Below are 25935 nucleotides of genomic sequence, written 5' to 3'. Positions count from 1 at the left end.
ATTTCCTTTAGGATGGACTGGTTGGATCTCCTTGCAGTCCAAGTTTCTCTCTAGAGTCTTCTCCAATGCCACAGTTCAAAAGCATCAGGTTATTGTGAGGGTTAAACGAGATGATGCAGACCAAGTGCTAACAGTGGCCGGCACATATCCAGGCCCCAGTAGATCCTCTATGAGTGTGCTGGTCATTATGACCTCTGTGCTGGCCACTCCATGGTCACTTGGAGTGACCCATGGCTTTAGGTGAGGGCTGCATCATCAGCATGAGCGTGCGGATCTGTCAGGCTCCAGAGCAAACACCCGTGTGTCCCTGGGTGCTCAGTGGTGAGGAGGCCCTGGCTCCCCACCCACCAAGCTTTTCATGCACTGTGTGGCTTCTCCGCTTTCTCTGAGATTGTTGATTGCATAACAGAGCGTGTGGCTGGTAGCATGGTCCCAGGCAGGCTCTGTTCTTCAGAACACTTGGAGGAGGGGAGGTTAGAGGTGCTTCATTCTGCTTCGTCCAGAGCCCTTGGTTTAGATCTGATTTTTCTCTGGTCTGTTCCCACTGTTTGACTTTCAGCTAAAGATGTAACAGAAACACCCTACTGCGACTCCTCCGTCCATTTGCTCATTGATTCTGCAGACGTAGGCTGGTTATCTATGCTAAGTACTGTCATCGTGTACTGTATTTATATCACTGAAGGGTCTGTCCTGGTGCTTTTCCTTAAAACTAAGAGCTGCTCCAAAGAAGAACTGAAATGTTTACCTCCAGTGACAGACAGCTTCATCAGCTTATAGATAATCTACTGCGTATTAATACTCGGCCTTTGTACATAAGACTTGGGGACCCAGAGAGAGACATACAGAACTGGGCTGCTAGGTTAAATATTGTTTATCCCTCCAACTCAGACACTTCAGGGCATGAAGGGAGAGATACTAGCAATTATGCTGAGAAAACAGGCAGGAGCTGGGACTGTCCCAGGAAGCCAGAACATACAGTCCCCTGAACAGAAAGACAGAGGGAGCCTCTTAATACACAAGCAGGCCCTACAAGTGAGAAACAGCCACAACCAAAGAACACACGAAGGTCCTCCAGAGGAGGGCGGGCACCCGCTCCAGTATTGTTTCCTGGAGAGTCCCCAGAGACAGAGGAGCCTGGCGGGCCAGGCCACGGGGCGCAGCGGACGTGACTGAGTGACTCAGCACAAAGATCAAACAACCGGGGAAAGCGGGTGGCACGGCGGTAAAGAACCCGCCTGCCCACGCGGGAGACCCAGGAGACTCGGGTTCAGTCCCTGGGTTGAGAAGGTCCCGGGGATCTTGGCTAGACAGGCTCGGCTTGCCCAGTCTCCTGTTGGGCAGTCACCTCCTCAGCTGTGATGTGGAAGTGGGGAAGGGGAGGTTGTGGGCGGTTCCTGAGATATTCCCCTCGACTGTGATCATGTGCCCAGTGATAAAGGAGCATTCCAGCCCTGTGTCCCCATGGTCGGGAGGAACGTCTGTGGGTCTCTGGGCAGCTGTGGGGCAGGAGGAGAGGGATTGGCTGCCCAGTCTGGACTGAGCCTGGGCTGAGGGCCCCCAGGGGAGGGAGCCCTGGCCTCTGTCTTCCCCATTTCACTTGTTCAAGTCAGCTGCCTAAGGCCCAGTTGCACAGAGGAGATTAACTGAGCTTCTCAGCAGGAGAATTCGACCCTGGGTGTTGAAATCCTACCTGGTTAGTGCTGATTTTAATCTCAACCAATTAAGTTTTCAAAGACCAGCAAACTCTTCCTTGTTGACTAAGTAGAGCCGCTTAGTTCCACTTGGTTTACCGGGTGGCATTCTCCCACCTGGCTCTCTTCCCTCCCTGAGAAATAGAATGGGCCCACACAAGAGAGACTTCCAAATAAGAAATCCGGCAGTCAACTCTGTGGCAAATCCTTCTGTTGTGTTCCGCTGTCTGTAGTGCAGCCTGGATAGCCCACCTTAGGGCGGGGTGGATGGCTCGAATCAGACTTCAACACGGTGGGGGTTGGTGGTTTAGTTGCTCAGTCGTGTCCGACTCTTTGTGAACCTAAGGACCGTAGCCCGCCAGGCTCCTCTGTCCATGGGATTCTCCAGGCAAGGATACTGGAATGCATTGCTATTTCCTTCTCCGGGGGATCTTCCTGATCCAGGATTGAACCCGTGTCTCCTGTATTGCAGGTGGATTCTTCACTGCTGAGCCACAACAGACTCCCAGGTTTCAACAAAGTATACAGAAAAAGAAGCTCTCCAAGTTCAGATGAAATGATTGAATACATAGGACATCCATTTATGCCTCTGGAGAAGTAAGAGCTGTAGAAAACCAAAGAAAACAGCAGAGATTTGTTGTTTCCGGTTCTGGAGGCCAGAAATCTCACGTCCAGGTGTAGGACCATCCTCCCTCCGAAGGCCCAGGGCTCCTGTGCTTGGGACAGCCTCCGGCGTTCCTCGGGGCAATCCTTTGTCCTCAGAGGAGTCCTCCCTGTCCCCTCCACCTGGTCTGTGTCCACCGTCCCCAGCCAGGGCTTGACCCCGGGGCCCAGCCGTGAAAGCGCCCAGTCCCAGCCACAGGACCACCAGGGAAGCCCCCCAAAGCTCCCCTCATCCCGCTGGGTCAGCTTAAATCCTCCAAGGCTCGTCCCAGGTAAGGTCCCATCGAGGTCGGGGGTCAGCTCCCATGACACACAGGGTGAGGACGGCAAGCCCCTGAGTCTGTGAGGAAGCAGCCTTTGGGTTGAAGACGAGGCAACACTATTTCAAAAAAGAAAGCTTTTCCTGACTTTCTTCTTGCTCAGTGGAGAGCCAAGGTCCTCCAATGCCTTTATCCAACAGCCAAGTGCTAGGTCCAGATGCTGGATTTAAAACTCTGGGCTATTTTCAGTTAAAAGTTGGTTTCAGGATGACCGGCAGCTGAGTGTTTGACACCCTACCTACCTACTGGCCTTCCTCCTTCCCAGATTCCTTTCACAAACCTGTTACGGAGAAGGATTAGGGTTGCTAAGCAGAAACAGGGTCCCCAAAGAGCTTTGTGTCTCTGGAAGCATAAACTGGGCCTCCTGGGTGAAGAGCTGGGCCGTGGCGTCAGGGCAGGAATCTGACCGCCCCCAGCGCACGCGCTGTACCTGCTGGCGCACGTCGGTCAAGGGTTCAGGAACATTTCATCTGTTTCTCGACGACCATTTAAACAGGTGCAAAGAGCTGTCTGTGGATGTTGGGAAACAAGGGTTTCCTTTGTGAGAAGCCCCCAGACAGGGCTTCCCCGTGTACCCCAGGTTTCTGAGAGGACCCGAGGGCTGTTTCTGATCCCATGAGGGCAGTGAAGTGCACACTCCCGCCTCGGACCCAGGGAGCTTGGAAATGATCTTTCCAGGGGTCTGTTGGCATGTTGACCTTCTGTCGGTGGGCTCCCCCGCCCGCCGTGGAACCGGCCCACAGTCGGTCACATGGCAGGCTGGAGGTCTGCCCGCACGTGCTTTGGCCGCAGAGCAGATCGTTAGGGGTAGGCTGGAGGGGCTCCTGTCAAGCTGCCCCCTCATTTCAGACTCCCTCAGAGCTTATCTGCTCACGCCCACCCCACCGCCACTGCCCCGTCCTAGTTGGGTCCTTTTGCAACTAACAAGATTGAATTAGGGGAAAGGGTGATCCCAGCGGTTCCCACTGGCATGGTCACAGGGCCCCGGGCAGGAAGGAGGGTCACGATGGGCCTGGGAGCCATCAGATGGCACATGAGATGCAGTCTGAAGGGCGGCAGGACAGCAGTCACGTGACCCAGCACACGAGGAGGACAGCAAGCAGCTGGGGCGCCTCGGGCCCAGGGACAGTCTCCACGCACCCTTCACGGCCCTGGGCAACGTCACGATGATTCCTAAAGTAAACACGGAGCTTGAACCTCTTGACTTGCATGATTTCGTGGGGTTTTCTGGGTCAAGTGAATGCGAACCGTTTTTAGAGGCCTCGAAATTAAAAGACGCTTGCTCCTTGGAAGAAAAACTATGATCAACCTAGACAGCATATTAAAAAGCAGAGACATTACTTTGCCAACAAAGGTCCGTCTAGTCAAGGCTATGGTTTTTACAGTGGTCATGTATGGATGTGAGAGTTGGACTATAAAGAAAGTGGAGCGCCAAAGAATTGACGCTTTTGAACTGTGGTGTTGGAGAAGATGCTTGAGAGACCCTTGCACTGCAAGGAGATCAAACCAGTCCATGCTAAAGGAAATCAGTGTTCATTGGAAGGACTGATGCTGAAGTTGAAACTCCAATCCTTTCACCACCTGATGTGAAAAACTGACTCATTTGAAAAGACCCTGATGCTGGGAAAGATTGAAGGTGGGAGGAGAAGGGGACGACAGAGGATAAGATGGTTGGATGGCGTCACCCACTCAACAGACATGAGTTTGAGTAAACTCCAGGAGTTTGTGATGGACAGGGAGGCCTGGCGTGCTGCAGTCCATGGGGTTGCAGAGTCGGACACGACTGAGCGATGGAACTGACCTGAGGCCACTTTCCACCAAAGCTAAACTCTAAGATTTTCAATAGAGAACCTACCTGAGAGAAGACAGAAAAAACACAAGGAGCTAGATCCTGATGAGAAAATTAGTGAACTTTCAACTCATTGCCCTTGACTGTCGTATACCCTGAACTGCAGGAGGCATATCACAGGGGACAACATGGTCTCTCTTATGTACAGAATTCATTAGACGGAGCCGAAGCACTGGAAAAATGGTGGCTGATGAATGAAAACGTGGTAACTGCCTTTCACATGCCACCGTCTCTAAGTCACAGACCTAGGCAGGAACCCCCACACCCAGGACACTGTCTCAGCAGCTCTGTTCTTCCCAGAGCCAGCAGCCTTGAGCCAGACACTCGGTGTTAAAATTGCTCAGGACAAGATTCTTCCCATTAGCGTCTCTGAAGATTTATGCAGAAAACCGACAGAGGACCAAGTGGGTCCTACGACTTGGAAGCACGTTTCACGCATCCTTCTTTGCACAGTTCGGCTGTGTTCAGGGATCGATGTGAAATTCCCCGTGGCCAGTTTGTTGTTAGTCTGCTGCCTCTTCAAGAGTAAGCGTGAAGTAACTGGGATCTAGTAAGTAGGTAACTGGGTAGTTGGCCAGCTTCTGTGTAAGATATGATGCGTTAGAGTTGAGTTTGAATATCTTTATTAATACTTTATGATATTGGGCACATGGTGCAAAGAGCCAGCCCATTGGAAAAGACCTTGATGCTGGGAAAGATGAAGGGTAGGAGAAGAAGGGGGCGACTGAGTTTGAGATGGTTGGATGGCATCACTGACTCAATGGATACGTATTTGAGCAAACTCTGGAGATAATGAAGGACAGGGAAGCCTGGCGTGCTGCAGTCTGGGTCACAAAGAGTTGGACATGACTTACTGACTGAACAACAACAATATTAATACTTTTCAAAGGTATATTCCAACTCTAAGAGTTTATCTGCTAGTTACAGTTTACAAATAGATCATCTGAAACTCTCAGGTGAATTTTCTTAGCAAAAGGTCTATTTTTAAACATGGAGTAGAAAAGGCAAGCTTAGATTTAAATTGGCTCCTTTCCCTCCTGTCTTTTCACCACCAAGATAAAGGCATTGTCTATAATCTACATGACTTGATTATGTCTAATCCTGTTCTTTAGATGAACTTCCAGAAGCACTCCTTGGGTAGGATCTCAGGAGACTCAGGAAACTGGCTAAATAAACACAATACCTGTATCCCCATTGTGAGCTCCTGTTTGCTCAGCTGTGCATCTGCAGCTGTAGACAGGACACGGAAATCCTTGCTGCCTCACAGAATGACCTTTCATGAACTGAGGTAATTCAACCACCTGCTCACAAACCAGAAATTCCAGAAAACATTTCCCTCCCCAAACTTTACTCTGAAACACAGGGTTAGACTAGTTCAGTGCAGGCATCACAGTAAGTCCCCTACATACGAACCTTTAAGTGCAAATTTTCAAAGACGCGAACACTCTTCTTGTTCACTCGACGCCAGCTGCCGTACTGTCCGCGCATGCTGAGTCGTTTCAACCGTTTCCAGCTCTTTGCGACCCCATGGACCGTAGCCCAGCAGGCACCTCTGTCCATGGGATTCTCCAGGCAAGAATACTGGAGGGGGTTGCTGTGCCATCCTCCAGGGGATCTTCCCGACCCAGGGATTGAACTCGAGTCTCTTGCATCTCCTGCATTGGCAGGTGGCTTCTTTACCACCAGCGCTACCCGGGAAGCCCCCGATGTACTGTACTACTGTACTTTTCAAGGTATCGTAAGATTTAAAATGTTTTACTTTTTGTTTTTTATGTCTTATTTGAGTGGAAAGCATTACAAACCTATCACAGTACTGCACAGTTGCCTGTGTTAGTTGGGACCTAGGCTAGCCCTGCGGGACTTCAGAACAAACTGGCCTTCACAACCTCGCTCTTGGAACACCACTCGCTGTTGGGTAGGGGGCTTGCTGTCTGTGCTGGGGGTCTCACAGCGAAAGTGAAAGCGACCTGACTCGGTCGTTTCCATCACACCCACCTCCCTCCCCAGCCTGGCCCAGGGGTCTGTGTTTCTCACCCTGGGATGAGAGCCTGTGAGGCCAGTTCTGATTCTTGTCCAACCAGCACCCAGCCCTGGCAGTGCGGGCGTTCACACCAGGCGGTGTGTGTGCACACAGCACATCTGCGACAACTTCGTCACCTGGGGTGACCCCGTCCAGCAGGCACCAGGGACAGCGGACCTCTGCCATGTGGGCCCTCGCTCAGGGCCCGTGGACGCACTGGCTGTCAACAGCCTGGAGGCTCCCTCTGCCCTTTTCCTGGGTGCCCAGACACCCCGTGTCCTAGGATGAGGAGAAGGGCCCTCTCACTTCAAGATGGAGGACAGCATTCCTGGGGGCGGGCAGGCCGGAGAAGACGTCCCAATTCCCAGAATCAGTGGGTGGCGCGGGAGGTTAAACACCTCCGTTTCCACCATGAGGAAAAAATATTTTTCCCAAGAGATTGTGTGGCAACTTAGTAAATTTTGGAAAGCTATAAAATATTCTTCTATTCCAAATGTGACTATCCTACAGAGGGAATTCCCCCTCCTCCCTTTAAAAGAAAAACCCATAAATCCAATGCTTGGTTTTGAACCTTTAATAAAAGTAAAAAAAATGAATTCAAAAGAACACAATGCTGAAAACTTAGTATGAATGTGAATCTCACTAGATGTTCCAATCTGGTATAGTGCAAATTTTGCTCATACTATTTAACATTTTCACAAACTCAAATGACTTTGGTTCACATACTTGCTAGAAAATATTGGCAATAAAATTCTTCAGATTCACATCTTTTGGCTATACTGCTTCTAACAGACATAGATTTATTTCCAGTTTAAGAGAGAAAAATACTCATTGTGCATGATCAAGTACATTGGAAAGATTCAATGACTGCTTTCATCTAATAACTTCTGGTTTTTTCACAAACGTTGACATCTTCATTGAAAAATCTTTTCGCATAGCTGATGGTTTTCATTTTCAGAAAATGTCATAAGGGGGTCATCGCAAAGTTCAGAATGGTACTATTTTCTTTTAAACAAAATTCCTCTAAAACAAAGTCGCTATGGTAACCTAAAATTTACTCCAGGATATCCTCCTTAAAACAAAAGCAAACTGAGACGGGGACCATCGGGTGAGAGGAGCCGGGGACTCGCAGAGTCCACGGCTGCCGGCAGGGGCTCCCGTGTCCCCAGCCCCCCGACTGCCAGCTGCCAGAGGAATCTTACCATCAAGCCACATTCACAGGATTCAAAACAACCAAAATGTTTTAAATTGCAAAATACAGAAAGGGTGAATTTGTAAGTAAAAATTACAAGTTTACTAAACCCCCAAGCTGGGAGTATTTCAAAGGACTGGGGCTCGGGGGGAGGGCACAACAAAGTAACTTCACAGCTGAAAAGAAATTATTGCTGAGTTTTGCCTCCATGCAGCACTGAAATGGAGAACCCTCTTTAGCATCTCACACGTTTAAAAAAATAATAATAAATATTTAAAGAGAATACAAGGCTCAGATTGGTGTTCCTATACATTGCACTTGAAGTCGAAGGCCCAGGACCTGCACACCGGGCCCAACGTGGGCTGTGCCATTGAGTGAGTACACTGTGCTCACCGCGTCCTTTGAGGGTTTAGAGACACCGAATGTGATGCAGTGACGTGCGCACTCTTCTTTTTACAAGGCAATCACAGATTGCAGATCCCATAGGGCTGTGGGGAAAAAGCCGTCTCTTCTTCCGAGTAGCAAAGAAAACGCAAGGTTTGGGCCAAGACGGAGACGTGTGGCCGACGGGCGCCCCATTCGAGACGGTGCGGATTCCGTGAACACCAGGGTGGAAAGTCCAACCCATTGCAGCGCAGAGCCACAACCTCCCACTCACTGCCTCCTCTGCAGGATTGTCTGCGTAGCACCCTACACGGGCACCGAGGGCACGCCGTGCCCGCCTGCCCGGCACGGCCACCCTGCGCTTGCTGCCACCCCCGCCTTTTCTTTTTTCATAACACAGCCCTATTTTTAAAATCTTTTGGATGAGTGATATTCCTGTCTCACCACACTTCATCTTTGTAAGCACCACCAAGCCGTCCCCGGGGCGCTGACACGGAACCAGAGCTGGCAGTCAGGCTTTAGTTCGAGGCTAGCAAATATGGCAACTTGGCATTTAATAACACGAGAAACTGAGTCCTCGGGGCCCGGTGCCCAGCCGGCCTGCTCGTGGTGCCCCCAGCGGACGCGGGCAGGGGCACCGTCCCACCACCAGCGGCCATCCACCGCTCGGCTGCTCTGAAACAGGTGAAGTGTTTTCCAGGAGTCACTGGTACAGTCAGCCCCATCTGAAGAGGTTACTGAGGAAAAGAGATAGTCTCGTCACTACCCAGTATCGCGGACTTTCTCCCCAAACCTTGCCACTCTTCAGGATCCGTGCGCCTGAGGATTCAATCACTGTGTGGCTTTTCGGGGACACCCTATGTGGAGAAACAGAGAAAAAAAAGGATGTTAGCGCTGTATGTGTGCGTGTTTTACTTAGCAATTTAAGCGGACCCTACAAAGTGAGAGATGAAGAATCCCTTTGCGCCAGAGGCGAGGGTGGAGACCAGAATCACGGAGCAGCAGACAGGCTCCCCCGGCCCCACAGCGATGCCCTCGGAGCCCTGAGCTGGGAGCCCACATCTCAGCAGACCTGGTCTGTCCCGCTCAGGCAGGGCGGGGGTGTAGCAGGCAGGACAGGAGGTGGTACTGCTACCCAGAAGCTGTGTCTATGCACGTCTCGTCGCCGGACAGCACAGATACCCAGAGAGGGCACCCCACACTTGTGGCCGGTGTCTGGGCCTGGCCTGGTGGCCCTCAACCGAGGATGGACACCCCACTGGAGCAGCAGGTCCGAGACCAGAGGCTGACCTTCCTGAGGTCACGGGGCTGTGTGAGGAGAGCCCCCTGCCTCCTGCCAGAGCCGGGGTCCCTGCGTGTCCACCCTGACCCCTGCTGAGAGGCTGAGCGAGCCACAAGGGCCAGCCCGCTCTGCACCAGACGCCAGGCGCTCAGCCTCCTGGGCTCCAACCCCCATCTCCAAAGCGGGCTGACAGTCCTGCCCCCATACTGCCACTGCAGGACTCAACCAAGTGCCAGTGGACGTCAGCCCGACGACACCACGGCCATGACGGCCAGGAGCCGCCGCACCGCAGGTGGGAGAGGCATGCTGGAGACGCGGCGTCCGGGGCCTGGGCTCTGGGAACAGGGCCACACTCCTCATGCGGCAGTGCGAAGCCTTACTTTTTCTGAGAAGAGACTTTCATCTGCAGACAACAGACACGAACTCGATAAAATGATGCTACAGACTCCCGTTTAAACCTACAGGCGGACGACAAATACCATACAGAAAAAGCTACGTGAACCATTGAACACTCAAGCAGAGCCAGCCTGTGGCTCTGGGGGACGCCTGCCCGGGCCAGGAAGCACGTTTATGGGCAGAACTGAGCAGATGGGAGGGGGCGGGCTGCAGGCGCGTCACACGGGACACTCTGGCCCCGAGCGGACTGATAGGCGCCCACCTTGGGTCCATGGCTGCAGCCCTTTGTCTTCTGCGCTCAGATCATGTTCCACTGCAAAGTCTCACTTGGAGACGTTTCAAACTAAAAATTCATCCTGAAATGCTGCTGCGAGAATACGTCTCAGAAGTGTCCTCTGTCCGAGGGCTGCAGGGTGGCTGCTGTGAAAGCGAGGACAGTGGCCATGGACGTGCAAACAGGCCCAGGTGCCAAGCAACCCCATTTTTAAGGCCCCGAGTCCTTTCCAATTCTAAGTGATGAGTAAGCTCACCTTCACATAGCAGCTACTAGCTTTTTCCCTTTCTTAGAAGAAAAAAATTAAAAACCTGGCTAAAGTATTCGAACTCTTTCTTTAAAAAAAATGGTTAACTTGCTCAAGGGAGTCTAGCAAGGTGCCGCGCTGTCCAGGCTGAGCTCTGAGACCCCACAGAGACACAAACCCAAGCCATCAGGGTGCACACCCCAGCGCGCTGGGGGGGCACGAGCCTCCGTGCCCGGCCCTGGGTACTTCTCCGGGGGACCGGGACTGGGTGGTGGGTGGTCAGGCAGGGGCAGAGGGCAGAGGCCACGCCCCTGCTCCAGCCCATCACAGCTGTTGGCTGCTGGGTGGTGGGGAAGAGCAGAAGGTCCTTCCGGCAGGGACGGTCAAGTCATGGGTGGTTACAGGTTTCTAAGACAAACCTTATTATAAATATATTTTTCGTTCTTCAGCCCTGATGCAATCTGAACCAAATATAACTTCCTACACTTCCAATTCTAGTCTCATGAAAAATACAATTTTGGCTTCACATACTTATCTTTTTGCTCCTGCAACAACAGCGCCTTGTGGAAAGGTGGCCTGCCATCCCCCGGAGGCGGTGGAAAGGCTGAAGTGGATGGAGGGATTGTGAAGAGGAGGGGTCAGTGTCAGGTTCAGAGGTCAACTGATATGCCCTGAAGGCTGTGTAATTTCTGCCAGACAAAGGGGGGCTTTTTAAGATTCCCTACTGCTTTCAGGAAAGAGTCATTTAAGAGGGGTTTCCCTCATAGCTCAGATGGTAAAGAATCAGCCTGCAATGCAGGAGACCCTGGTTCGATTCCTGGGTCGGGAAGATCCCTCGGAGAAGGGACAGGCTACCCATTCCAGTATTGCTGGGCTTCCCTTGTGGCTCAGCTGGTAAAGAATCCATCTGCAATGCGGAAGACCTGGGTTTGATCCCTGGCTTGGGAAGATCCCCTGGAGAAGGGAAAGGCAGCCTACTCCAGTATTCTGGCCTGGAGAATTTCATGGACTGTATGGTCCATGGGTTCACAAAGAGTTGGACATAACTGAGCAACGTTCATGTCACTTTATTTCATTTACGATGCCCTGAAGGATGGAAGAGACAAACAGAAAGGCAGGGACCAGGCAGGACAGACTGAAGGAGGGGAGGCCGGGGTGGGGATGAAGGTCTGGGGGCTTTGCAGGGGGTGGGGGACCGATTCTCTGCCTTCCTGTCACCCACAACCCAGGGCCAAGGCTCTGCTCCCAGTGCACAGACAGCGCTGCGCAAGGGCAGAGGGCCACGGTCCTGCAGTGGCCGCCCCGTGGACGACCTCCGCAGGACACAGCTGACGGGCCTGCCCCCCTCCTGATACAGGTCTGCCCGCTGCAGAGACCACAGCCACGGGCTCCTGTACACACGCCAGTGCTGCAGTTACAAGTACAGCTGGCCCCTGAACAAGGCTTTGAGAACAAGGCTTCACTTAGACGCATCTTTTCAACATGGTCCCTGGTTGGTTGTATCCGTCAATACAGGATTCATCCAATACACTCAGGTTTTCAATTTCTAGGAGGGTTGGTGCCCCTAATCCACCTGTTCTTCAAGGGTCAACTGCAGAACAATGGTAAACTTTAAAATTACAAAAGAGAAAAGAACAACCCCAACCACCTACTTGTCAGAAGTGGCCACTTCTTTCCTGCAGAGCGCTCCCCTGCCCGCCCCCACCAATACGGCTCCTCACTACTGCACGCTTCTGCCAGTCCAACTGGCTGACCCCTTCAGACCATCTGAACCCCGTGCCTCACTCCTGGGCCCTGAGTAGCTGTAACAGAAGTAACCCTCCCTCATCCTCTCCCTGACTGTGCCAGAAACACAGCTGCGACCCAAGCTGTGACCACCCTGCCTGTGATCACGCAGACCGTGTCCTCTGCTGGGGTCTGGGGACTCGGGCAAAGGCGCTTTGCTCTTGCCCTTCCTCAAGATGCAGCAGAGGGGGCATCTGTAAAACCAGCTGTGACTGCCCCTCTGGCTTCACACGTTTGAGGAGTCTACCGGTCTCCCCATCAGCAGCTCACCCTGCTGGGGCGGGGGTCCAGGCCCTGGCTGGGGACTAACATACCCCAAGCCACGAGGCGTGGCCAAATACACACATAAACAAATGTGCACGGATGGAAAGACAGCAGGAGGGCTGGACTCAGACCGGGGTGGGGGCTCTTTCCCTTTGATGACTGCAATGCTCACCAGCCTCTTCCAGTTTCAAGACACAACAGTAACATCCAAAGATAAGACTGTCCCCAGTTTTGAAGAGTAAAAAAAAGAAACATCTTTAATAAAGGGGAGTTACAGTTACGCCAGTTACCTTAAGTTCTGTTAAAAACCTTCACTCATCTTTTCAAAAAAAATGAAAGTGTCTACAAAAAACCAGTCCATCCTAAAGGGATGGACCCTGGATATTAATTGGAAGGACTGATGCTGAAGCTGAAGCTCCTGATGCAAAAAGCCAACTCATTGGAGAAGACCCTGATGCTGGGGAAGACTGAAGGTAGCAGGAGAAGGGGGTGACAGAGGATGAGATGGTTGGATGGCATCACTGACTCAATAGATATGAGTCTGAGCGAGCTCTGGGAGATGGTGAAGGACAGGGAAGCCTGGTGTGCTGCAGTTCATGGGTCGCAAAGAGTCAGACACAACTGAGCGACTGAACAGCAGCAGTAAGACAAGATGGAAAGACAGCTGCTAAAAGCACCTTCAGTTAGTGCTGCTGCCAAAGGCATGGCCGTGTGGCTCCTGTGCGTCTCCTCCAACCACTCCTGGCGCTACGAGCCTGTGCCTGGTGTGCAGCGTCTACCTCTATCGGAAGGACGCTTCTTTACAAAATTTGTTCAGAAGACCTTCATCATAAACCTATGACAGCAACCACCCCTCCTCCCGAAGTAATAACCAGTTGGCTGAATTTTGTCAACTTTAACTCCATGAAGAGTCACAGGAGCTGAAGACAACCTCATCTCAAAAGCCTTATTAAGAATCCTAACTAAATACTACCGAAATGAACATCAAGGCGGATGGCGAGCATGCAGCTGCCTCATTCTCCCCGGAATCCCCAGGGCCGCGGGGATCAGCACAGGGGTGTCGCGAGGCTGTGGTCACAGGGCAGGGCCGCGCGCATGCTCACAAGGGGTCCTGAGACAAACCGTGGTCCGTTCTGGTTTTGGCGGCGGGTCCAGACCATCACAAGGGTCGGGGTGGGGGAATGATGGCGTGGACGCAGGAGCCAGTGGGACGCATCACAAATTCCCCTTTCTAAACTACTTCCATTCTTGTCAAACAGCCAAGGGGGCGGCTCCCAAGCCAGGCTCAGGGGGCACAAATAAATGTCCTCTTTTTAAAATAAAAGCATGAGGGACCAAGACAAGTTTCTAAGGAAGTCCCAGAGTGTGTCTCTGAGAGAAATGGCCCTTATAAGACTCTAGTTTCCTTTTCTTTTTAAAATTCATTTTATTTAAGCCTTCGAGTTGAAGTCCATTCAAAACAGTTAAATGTCCATGTTGCACGCTCCTTCATCAAAGTGCTCAAGTGTCGTGATCTTTCACTCCCAAACAGAATTGCCAAGGTATCCTGACTGTGTCTGCCTTTCTGGGTCTTGGGAAACGGCTCCGTCTGGGACTCAGTGTCTCTCCCTTTAGTCCTTAGACAAGGTCCAGGCCGGAGTCCACCCACCCAGGGACATTCAGCGGCCCCCCAGCCCCGCCCGCACTCTCATGGGCCTGGCGTGTCTCCCTTCCCCTAGCATGGCATTGTCTGTACCCGAGTCGTGAAGCCGGGGAGGAAACTCATCATAAATCATTCAGTTAGCCATTTCTGTAACTTGTCTCTGCCAGTTATTACAGGAGAAGCAGTTCAGAAAAGCCGCTGACAGCATCCGTCATGTGAGGGGAGCTCTGGTTCCTCAGCAGCTCTCACTGTGAGCTTACAAATCCCTGAACCTTTACAAGTTAGCCGAGAATGGCCTGGGATGCGCCTTTTTAAAGTGTATGCTTATCTGAGTAACTGCTGCTCCTGCCTATACACGTATTGACACAAATGATAACGTCCCAGGCAAACCAAGCTGACCCAGCTGAAAGCCAGCATCAGGCGCCCGTGTGACTACGCACCATGGCCAGCTGTCGTCCTATGTTCCCCACCGTCACGCCTCCCGAGAAGAAGATGCAGGGCAGCCAGGAGCGGATGTAGAGGAAGTCTGGGGACGTGTACCTGCAGGGAGAGGGAGGCATGAGCCCTGCGCGGCGGGCAGGCACACATCACACCAGCCACGTGAGCACGTGACACCCACGCTCGCCGCCCACCGTGGCCCCCTGGCGCGGGAAGCCAACGCTTTGGAAAAGACCCTGATGCTGGGAAAGACTGAGGGCAGGAGGAAAAGGGGGCTGCAGAGGATGAGATGGCTGGATGGCATCACCAACTCGACGCACATGAGTTTGAGTGAGCTCCAGGAGATGGTGGAGGACAAGGAAGCCCAGTGTGCTGCAGCCCAGCGTGGGTCACAAGGACCTGGACACAGCTTAAGAGGCTGAAGGACAATGCAAAGCTCTCCACCGTGGCTTGGCTGTCCTTAAATTACAGATGGTGCATTTTTATGTGAATCAACAATAAGAAGTGCTTTTAAAGATTTCACGTCTAAGCTCATGCCATGTAATTACAAACAACACGGCATCTCAGCTTCATGGGTATTCTGAGCAAAACTGGAGTGACAGCTCCCGGGCAGAGGTGACACTTGGGGGCACGTGCTTACTGATAGACTCCGTTGTACACCAGCAGCTGCGTGATCAGGGTGGCGAGGAAGGCGATGGTGATGCCCAGCCCCAGGCCACTTCTTGAACGGTCAAATGTCCACCAGAGGCCCAGAGACAGCGCTGCTAATGTCAAGGAGAGCTGAACGTTATTGGCAAAATCCAGTTTCTGGTGACGCAAAGTTAAGGAAAAGTACAACAATTTCTAACACGGTCAAAGACACACAAGCGAGCCCCGGAGCCTACACGTGTGCACCACCTAATTCTCCAGCCTCAGATGCTGCCCAGTGAGCTGCAGAGAGCATGTGCTGGATACAAGGCTACTTGATCAGGATGACCTGGGGCATCTCTGGGATCCCTGCGTTGAAAACTTGACTTTACCAGTCAATGTATTAAAAACTATGCATAAAACCCTGCTTGGATTCATTTCAACCACGAAACAACTATATCCTAGTAAGTCATCCACAGTCCCACTTTTATTTCCTGTTCTTATTAGCAGTTTGAACTGAGCAAGCACAGTCTTTACTCTGTGTCTGCAAGGAGACACCTCATTGGAATGGCATTCAACACGACACGGTCACAGCTGATGGGGACACAGCTGGCCTCCTTCACAACACTACTTTACCAACAGGGGACAAAACAAATGTGTCAGAGCCAGGCTCTCTTGTAATACCTTTTCTTGACATTCTTATCATTAAAATCAGGGTAAAGCAGATTTAAGCAGCAGAAACTCTAAAAACAGCTTTCTCCAGAATTTAAAAATATAATCTCGCTGTCAGAAAGAAACTATAAATGTCTTGACGCCTGGTAAACCATGGCCCGTCTTCCTGAAAACTGCACCGTGTTTTGCCAGGCAGCCCACTGGTGGACGCCAGAACCTGACCTTGAATGTGACCTCCACTGGGAACCCTATTCCTGAGGCCACCTCCTCTGATCAGCGCTGGGCCTTCCCTGGTCATGACCGGGGAGGGCGGAGAAGCAGACGGGCTTCTGCTCTGCCTTCTGGAAGGGTCAGCCAAGAAGAGTGAAGCTCCCGCAACGTCTCACTGCACCACAGGAACCAGGTCTGCACCGTGGAAGGATGGGAGGCAGAAATGGACGGGGAATTTACCAAACCAACTCGGAGGATCCAACAGGTAGTGACCAAGAAAGGGACAGACTAAAGATATCCACTCTGTTCCCAGGGTCATTTTAACTGTCTCCTGAAATGAACTGAAAGGACTTTTCAGGATCACTTTGAAAGCTCTGCTGAGAGGAAAGTGAGCAACGTGGTTTGAAATCATGCTTGTAAGAGATCAGCTCAACTGACCCAGGACGTGACAGACACGCATTAACAGTAACGTCTTAGGATACAGCACTAGCGTGGTTGATGCCAACGAAGACGGCCACGCAGCGCATCACGCTGGCCCACTCGCGCTTGAACTTGTGTGGCTCTCCAAGGTGACTGTCGATGCAGGGGTACAGCAGGCCGACCACAGCTGCGGGGAGAGACAAGACGGCAGGGTCTGAGCACGCCAGCAGAGACGACGCGACTGCCTCGTGGGGATCATTAACGCGATATTCAAACCATTCCCTTTCCTAGATTTACCAGCCATCAGATATTTAAACTAACTTTACATCTTTTATTTTTAAACTAATGTTACACTTTGTTCTCCTTGAATACAAACCAAAAAACCCACATCATTTTGTACAATTTTAAATAAAACTGGGGTTGTTTGGCTTGACCTATAGAAGGAATGGAGCCAGGGGTTTAATTATCCACATGGGAAGCACCCCCGCACTCCTGCTGGTGGCTGGCGGGAGGCAGGCCAGGTGGAGTCAGCCAGGTACTGAGGCTTGAGAGTCATGCACGGCACCCCTGGTGTCCCACGAGAAGGGCCCAGTTCAGGTCCCAAACAGAGGAACAAGCAACACAGCCTCAGGCCAAGAGTCGATGAAATAGTTCCAATTTCATAATACATTTTATCCAGTTCTGATTTTGGACTTTTTTTTGAGGGGGGTGGGGACCCACATGGCATAGATTGTGGGATCTTAGTTCCCTGACCAGGTATTGAACCTGGACAACCACAGTGAAAGCACTGAGTCCTAACCACTAGACCGCCAGGGAATTCCCATAATTCTGGAGTCTTGAAAAATGGAACCCAAACAGTTCTATCACTTAAGTCACTATATCTTAACCTTAACCTTTCAGATTCGAGTAGGTGAAAATGTACTATGGAATCTTCCCTTTATGCTCCTGACTGATGGCTTAAAAAAAGCAGCTAGGGTACCAGACATCACGTACAGATATCCCTGGAATTCCTTGAAGCTTCTGTTACAAATAAAGCCTAAACCAAATGGTTCGACGGTTTTGAGATCAACTGTTTCAGTCAAAAAAACTACTGTATCATATGAGAATGAAGACGGAAGTGCACATCTGGGCCTAGTGCCCAAAAGGGCATGCTGGCAGGGCTTAGAAAACAGAGCAGGAGCCCACCTTCCTGAGAACGGTGCGAACCTTCTCCCCACAGCACCCCTCCCCTGAGGGTCCCCACTCCAGCCTGGGGCCTGCCCCTGCTCTAAGGGAGGCTGCTGACGAGGCACCGTTCCCAGTGCAGGGGACACACCCAGCTATGGACGGCGGGCCTGCCACTCGGCGTGGCCCCTTGTGGTTCCCACGGCTGTGAAATGGAGCTGCGGCAGAGTCTCGTAAGGACCAGGGGAAGCAAAACATATCAAACAGTCCATAAATGCCAACCACGGAGCAGCCAGGAGCCGGCCTGGTCACCCAGGTCCACACCTGTCCTGCCCCCTAGCCCAGGACGCCCGCCAGGGGCAGGCTGCTCGCTGCACTTCAACCACCGGCAGACCTTAGGCCACGGCAAACGCTGGGTGACCAGAGAAGTCCTAAGCGCCCTACTGGGCTGAGATCAATTCAGTGTTTTTACCTAAAACCAGCCAGACGACCAAGAAATTTTACTCAGAGGTATAGTCCATCTGTCTAGTCTGTTAAGACTGCAGACTCTGGGTCAGGTTTTGTGGCTGGCCAGGTGCACTAAAAGCTAAACTCTGAATAAGACACTTGTTTTCCTTCATCCAGGGACCCCGGTGTTTTTTTTTGGAGGGGGGCAGGGGAAAGGCCTGGCTTTGGCACGTTCACAGGGCCATCCTGAAAAAGGAAGTGCAAGAAGCCACTGGGGCAGCTCTGCCCACTCGCCCACGTGATGGTTTGTTTTCGGTTGCCCGGCTGGTAGCATGTTCCCAGGGCCAGCCAATCACGTGGCAGTTCCTCGGCTCACCAGTTCCGCTGGTGGCCAATGGCGCGGCTTGCTCGGGGTAACAGCTGTGGGCCCCTCAACACTGTCCTCAGGGCCAGATCAGAAAGAGGGAAGGACCTCGGTCAGCCTGGCACGGGCGAGGAACAGCCAATCACTGCCCCGCCTGGTCCCCATCACCAGCATCCAGAGTCCTGGCATCTGGGCTCCTGCCTCTCGCCCCTTCTCCTCTAGATACGCTCACTGGAGAGGCACACCGCCCCTCTGTGGATGGTTCCATTCTCAAATAAACAGTTCTCAGAGGCCCAACACACTTCCTAACCCAACAGACATCTCCAGTGTCTACTCACCCGCTGCTGTCCCGCAGCACGGAGGAACCCACCAGGCGGAGGAGAAGATGGTGGCGATGACCTCGTCCGGGAACAGGGTGACGTTCCTCTGGACCTGCAGGAGGTTGAGCACCAAGGCCAGGACCACCCCCACCGAGAACAGCACCAGGCTCCTCTGCACCAAGTGGTGATGCCAGCTGTTGACGTGGCTGCTGCTGCCCTGGCCCCCTACACCAGCGCTCTGAGGCCCGTGAGCGGGGTCAGTGCCCAGGGCACCATGGGCTGCCAGCAGAGAGGGGCCTGACCCCGAGGAGTTGATCATCTCTCCCGCTTTGGCCACCAGCCCTCTGGCGCTGGCCCTCGGGTGGCTTCTGTGCTTCGTGCCCTTGGCACAGGGACCTCTCCAGAGGTGGTCGTCCAGTCTGGGCATGAGCCACCCGCCTGCAGGCTTTCCTAGAACGAAAAGGGGGCGTGGAGGTGGAACCCAGATCAAGTTCACTTCCAAAGGAGGTCAGGACCAGGGAGGCCCACTCAAGGAGGGCTCTGCTCTGGTTCACCACCAGCAGGTCCAGGAAAACCCCCAAGGCCCTCCGGGACTTAGTCACACCGGGCAGGAGCTGCAGGAGTTGGGAGCAGCTGCAAGGATCCTGCCCACAGCCCCGGCCAGGCAGATGCACCGACTGCTTTCCGAGGCAGGCAGGTTAGGTGCATCTGAGCGTTGCGCTCCCGCCACGACGCCCCTCCACAGAAGCCCTGAAGTTCTGGCCCGTCCAGTCCAGAAGTTTTCCAGACCCCGTCCGTCTGCAGGAGATGGACTCAGCCAGGCAGGACCTGGGGCAGGTTGTCCCAGGACAAGTTGCTGGGGTCCTCCCGACCCGGGAGGCGCACCGGCAGGGGTCGCGGGTGCTGGGCCCCCGCGCAGGGACCGGGGCTGGGGTCAGGGCTGGGGCCCAGGCCCGAGAGTCCCCCAAAGGAAAGCGGCCTAGAAGGGAGGCTCTGGAGTGGAGGGGTCGGCACCCGGACATCCCAGCCTGGCCCGCCTTGGAGCCCCCACCCCGCCGCCCTCGCCGCGCCCCGCGTACCTGGCCGAGGGGCGCCCGCCTGCGGGCTCGCCGAGGGAGGAGGGACGCGGAGGAGTGTACCGGCCCAGACCACCAGAAGTCGGGCCCGCGGCGGTCCGCGCGCCGCGCCGCTTATAAGGCGGGCGGCGGGGCCCCGGGTCACGTGGCCGCGCCAGGCCGGCCGCCGGGCCCGCCGCCCGGGGGCGTGGCTTCCGCGCGCTCCGCCCCGCCCGCGTGCCCGGCCGCTCGGGGTCTGGTGAGGCGGCCGCGGCCAATCGCGGGCAGGCGGCCCATATGACGTCATTACACGCCACCACCGCCCCGCGCGGGGCGCGCTGGCTCGGGAGCGCGGACGGACGGACGGCGGGCTGAGCGCGCCCGGGGGCCGGACGCTAGCTGGGGGCGGGGGTAGCGGGTGACGGGAGTGATGTGGGACTGCCTGGCCGACCGGCTCGGGGGAAGGGGGCGGGTTGCCGACTGACAGAGCTGCAAGAGGACGGCAGGCGGGGGGACCTACGGACTGAGCAGAGGATGGAGCCGGGGAGGGGGGCTGGCTAACGGACGGCCCGCAGGACCGGCCGAGGGGAGGGAGCACTGACTGACTGACTGACTGACTGACGGACGGACGGGCCGATAGACCGGCCGAGGGGAGGGAGCACTGACTGACTGACTGACTGACTGACGGACGGACGGACGGGCCGATAGACCGGCCGAGGGGAGGGAGCACTGACTGACTGACGGACGGGCCGATGGACCGGCCGAGGACAGGGAGCACTGACTGACTGACTGACTGACTGACTGACTGACGGACGGACGGGCCGATAGACCGGCCGAGGGGAGGGAGCACTGACTGACTGACTGACTGACTGACTGACGGACGGACGGGCCGATAGACCGGCCGAGGGGAGGGAGCACTGACTGACTGACTGACTGACTGACGGACGGACGGGCCGATAGACCGGCCGAGGGGAGGGAGCACTGACTGACTGACTGACTGACTGACTGACGGACGGACGGGCCGATAGACCGGCCGAGGGGAGGGAGCACTGACTGACTGACGGACGGGCCGATGGACCGGCCGAGGACAGGGAGCGCTGACTGACGGACGGACCGATAGACCGGCCGAGGGGAAGGAGCGCTGACGGACGGACGGACGGACGGACGGGGTTGGCCTAGAGCGCCCGAGGCCTCGGGTGGACGGCGGCCGCGGGAGGGCGGTTTCCCAGCAGTTGGCAGCCGCGGGCCTGGCGTCCGGTGGTGGAAGACCTTAGTCTTCGGACCCAGTCCCAGGCATGACCCGTTCAAAAGCCTCCCCTCCAGATGGTCACTCTCTGCCCCGGCGTGTCACGTGGTGATGCTCTGACTTCCGTTCAGTGCCCTGCTGTCTGAGGCTCCTGACCGGCCACCAAACCTGCTGATATAAAGTGGGTTAGTGCCTGTAGTGACCGGAAGGTGCTGGCACGTCTAAGGGCTCAGCCGTGTTTCTCAGGCACCAGAGTGGTTCAGAAAACTTTTCTGACACGAGCCCCTTTATGAAAAGGTAAATGATGAAATCTTCACTCATAAAATAGTTTCTTCTAGTTTCTAACTGTCTCTCAGTGGAAAACAAACCATCAAAACCACTTGGGATAAAAATAAGAGGTTATTTTATCTTGTTGATGTCATGTATTTATATCCTGTTTGCCACATGAGTCTGGCCATCTAAACAGGAGGGCAGGCCCCATGCCAACTGAAAACTCACATCTCGTTGAGCAAGATTGTATTATTTAAAATGTCCTTGAACAACAGTAGAAAAACTCCGGCCTTTTCCCACTGTCTGCGGGTGAGCAGAGATTGAGAGGAAGTTTGTGCTCTAAATAGCAAATCCGCTCACAGCCAAGAGACCCTACAGGCTTAGGCAATGTGAAATGCCATATTGTGTGATCTCTTCAACACTGGGGTTTCTGACTTAATGCCAGAAGATTAAAAAAGCCTTCCTGAGGCACCAACATTTCTCAAACTTCGTTTTGGGGGTGGAGGTGAGGATGGGATTCACACGAACGATAATCCAGAGACTTCAAGGAAAAGTAATGCTTTCAGGGGGTGTGCATACTCTCCTGGCCCATAAGGATGTTTCACTAGGTAACTTGAGAAGTGCTCAGTAGACATTTCCTGTTATCCCAGGGTCAGAACTGGTTTCTCTAAATCTCTTCTGCCTGACTGGCTAGACACAGCCTGGTTGTGTGGATGTCATACACCGCCGCCTCCCCGCTTACTCCCCCCCACTACCCCGGTCCAAGGTGCCAACCTGGCATGAACCTCACCTAATCTACTTCTATAAAAGCGTAAAAGACTTGTTGACACTGGATTATAACCAAAACTGCTTTTGAATGCTTATGTTCAATCAAGACAGCATTTGCTAATAATGTGACTTATTTTCCATTGCTTGAGCCTGGCCCAGCCAAAGCAGGAGTGTGCGCAGAAGAGTCTTCCATCTTCTGCTCTGCCTGTTGGGTGGGCAGGACAGGTTTTCCCCTCTCTGCCCTGGTCACCACTATGTACTTTGTTCCCAAAAGTTCAAAGCTTTTTTGACTCAAGGGAATTGGGATCCTGGCCATTCTTTCCATTTCCTGCATAAGTCCATGGAGATATGTTTCCCTGTAGGTATATATCAGTTCAGTTCAGTTCAGTCGCTCAGTCGTGTCCGACTCTTTGCGACCCCATGAATTGCAGCACGCCAGGCCTCCCTGTCCATCACCAACTCCCGGAGTTCACTCAGACTCACGTCCATCGAGTCAGTGATGCCATCCAGCCATCTCATCCTCTGTCGTCCCCTTTTCCTCCTGCCCCCAATCCCTCCCAGCATCAGAGTCCTTTCCAATCAGTCAACTCTTCACACGAGGTGGCCAAAGTACTGGAACTTCAGCTTTAGCATCATTCCCTCCGAAGAACACCCAGGGCTGATCTCCTTCAGAATGGACTGGTTGGATCTCCTTGCAGTCCAAGGGACTCTCAAGAGTCTTCTCCAACACCACAGTTCAAAAGCATCAATTCTTTGGCACTCAGCTTTCTTCAAAGTCCAACTCTCACATCCATACATGACCACAGGAAAAACCATAGCCTTGACTAGATGAATCTTTGTTGGCAAAGTAATGTCTCTGCTTTTCGATATGCTATCTAGGTTGGTCATAACTTTCCTTCCAAGCAGTAAGCGTCTTTTAATTTCATGGCTGCAGTCACCATCTGCAGTGATTTTGGAGCCTCAAAAAATAAAGTCTGACACTGTTTCCACTGTTAACTCATCTATTTCCCATGAAGTGATGGGACCCGATGCCATGATCTTCGTTTTCTGAATGTTGAGCTTTAAGCCAACTTTTTCACTCTCCTTTTTCACTTTCATCAAGAGGCTCTTTAGTTCCTCTTCACTTTCTGCCATAAGGGTGGTGTCATCTGCATATCTGAGGTTATTGATATTTCTCCCGGCAATCTTGATTCCAGCTTGTGTTTCGTCCAGTCCAGCGTTTCTCATGATGTACTCTGCATAAAAGTTAAATAAGCAGGGTGACAATATACAGCCTTGACGTACTCCTTTTCCTATTTGGAACCAGTCTATTGTTCCGTGTCTAGTTCTAACTGTTGCTTCCTGACCTGCATATAGGTTTCTCAAGAGGCAGGTCAGGTGGTCTGGTATTCCCATCTCTTTCAGAATTTTCCAGTTTATTGTGATCCACACAGTCAAAGGCTTTGGCATAGTCAATAAAACAGAAATAGATGTTTTTCTGGAACTCTCTTGCTTTTTCCATGATCCAGCGGATGTTGGCAATTTGATCTCTGGTTCCTCTGCCTATTCTAAAACCAGCTTGAACATCAGGAAGTTCACGGTTTACATATTGCTGAAGCCTGGCTTGGAGAATTTTGAGCATTACTTTACTAGCTTGTGAGATGAGTGCAATTGTGCGGTAGTTTGAGCATTCTTTGGCATTGCCTTTCTTTGGGATTGGAATGAAAACTGACCTTTTCCAGTCCCGTGGCCACTGCTGAGTTTTCCAAATTTGCTGGCGTATTGAGTGCAGCACTTTTATAGCATCATCTTTCAGGATTTGGAATAGCTCAACTGGAATTCCATCACCTCCACTAGCTTTGTTTGTAGTGATGCTTTCTAAGGCCCACTTCACATTCCAGGATGTCTGGCTCTAGGTGAGTGATCATACCATCGTGTATGCTCAGTCAATTCAGTCATGTCCGACTCTTTGCGACACCGTGGACTGTAGCCTGCCAGGCCCCTCAGTCGTGGGATTCTCCAGGCAAGAATACTGAAGTGGGTTGCCATGCCTTCCTCCAAGGGGTCTTCCCAACCCAGGCATTGAACTTGTGTCTCCTGCATTGAAGGAGGATTTTTTTACTGCTGAGCCACTACACACACATATAATATATATTATCATATGACAAATAGATGGGGGAAAAAGTGGAAACAGTGACAGATTTTATTTTCTTGGGCTCCAAAATCACTGTGGACAGTGACTGCAGGCATGAAATTAGAAGATGCTCCTTGGAAGGAAAGCTATGACAAACGTAGACAGCATATTAAAAGGCAGAGACGTCACTTTGTAAATAAAGGGATGTATAGTCAAAGCTGTGGTTTTTCCAGTAGTCATGTATGGATATGAGAATTGGACTGTAGAGAAGGCTAAGCGCCGAAGAACTGATGCTTTAGAACTGTGGTGTTGGAGAAGACTCTTGAGAGTCCTTGGACTGCAAGGAGGTCAAACCAGTCAATCCTAAAGGAAATCAGCCCTGAATATTCATTGGAAAGACTGATGCTGAAGCTCCAATACTTTAGCCACCTGATGCAAAGAGCTGACTCATTGGAAAAGACCCTGATGCTGGGGAAGATTGAAGGCAGGAGAAGGATGAGGTGACAGAGGATAAGGTGGTTGGATGGCATCACCGACTCAATGGGTGTGAGTTTGAGCAAGCGCTGGCAGATAGTGAAGAACAGGGAAGCCTGGCGTGCTACAGTCTATGTGGTCGCAAAGAGTCAGACACAACTTAGTGACCGAACAGCAGTCCGTTGCTGTTCACAACAACAGCGAGGATGTCTGTGGGCCTCCCAGGTGGCTCAGTGGTAAAGAATCCTCCTGCCATTGCAGGAGACTCAAGTTCTGTCCCTGGGTCAGGAAGATCCCCTGGAAAACGCAACAGCCACCTGTGCAGTATTCTTGCCTGGGAAATCCCATGGACAGAGGATCCAGGTGGGCTACACCCCACGGGGTCACAAAGAGTACATGTATATATACACATATATGCATGTAATATATATATGTGTGTATACACACACACACACACACACACACACACACACACACATACATACCATTACAGTAACATTGGGACCCACAAAGTTCCAAAAAGCTGGCCCAGTTATCAACTGACGGGAAACTGGCTCGATAAATGATGGCACACTAATATGATGGGATGCTGTGTAACTGAGAGTCATTCCTTCTTCAACCATCAGAAGCCTATGCTGGGTTTCCCCTACTCCCCCGTCTGGCTCAAGTCCCATGCACATAGGTCAGGAAGCACTGATATAAATCAAGCTCTTAACCTCAGGCCATGACTCTGAAATGTAGGCGTGCCATGGATTCAACTGGGAAACCCCAGAAAATGCAGGAAGCTTCTCTTTCGCACATCCGCTTTCAAAACCTGGGATTTTCAGATGTGTGAGGCTTAAGACAACGAGGTGACAGGTCAGTGTTTAGCTACCAAGTTGCTGTTCCCAGGCATTCCCGACAGCGCAGATTGCAGTGTACCTGTCTTGCGGGATCTGAGATTGTTTTCTTCATCTTTCTTCCCTCTGCCATTCTGCCTGGCCATCCAGACTATCCCAGTATCTTTGTTTTAATACCAAGTACATGCCTTATAAAAATGGTATGGGCTCCTGCATTGTCTCTCTGCTGTCTGGGAGACTGCTGTCACTTCCGCTAGGTAATTGGCATATCAAGGTCTGTTCACTCAGTTGCCTTCCTCTCTCCACCCAAGCCGATGTTAATACAGCCCTTCCTCTGCCTCTCCATCCCCTCTCCGTGTGACACTCTGAACCAGGGTCCTCCTGGAGTCACACAGAGACCCCTCGGATATGGGAGAAGGCAGGAGGGGTGCCCATGGGTTGCGTTTTGCCAGATCTTGCTAGGGCTGTCTGGAGAAGGCAATGGCAACCCACTCCAGTA

At 52.6% G+C, this 25935-nt stretch overlaps 1 protein-coding gene across 1 annotated transcript; it reads right to left on the bottom strand.

The window, feature by feature from the left end:
* Positions 1 to 7102: 7102 nt before the first annotated feature.
* Positions 7103 to 19815, bottom strand: INSIG1 (insulin induced gene 1). Its single transcript, NM_001077909.1, is given in 6 exon segments — positions 7103 to 8976; positions 14450 to 14549; positions 15088 to 15254; positions 16439 to 16563; positions 18690 to 19121; positions 19751 to 19815. Coding segments are annotated over 5 exon segments (831 nt in total). The 5' UTR covers positions 19099 to 19121; positions 19751 to 19815; the 3' UTR covers positions 7103 to 8946.
* Between the last annotated feature and the right edge of the window lie 6120 nt (positions 19816 to 25935).

Source organism: Bos taurus, chromosome 4 (assembly GCF_002263795.3).
Source record: "Bos taurus isolate L1 Dominette 01449 registration number 42190680 breed Hereford chromosome 4, ARS-UCD2.0, whole genome shotgun sequence".
Taxonomy (NCBI): Eukaryota; Metazoa; Chordata; class Mammalia; order Artiodactyla; family Bovidae; genus Bos; species Bos taurus.
The sequence above is the reverse complement of the archived record's forward strand: the minus strand, read 5'-3'. Positions and strand labels throughout refer to the sequence as shown.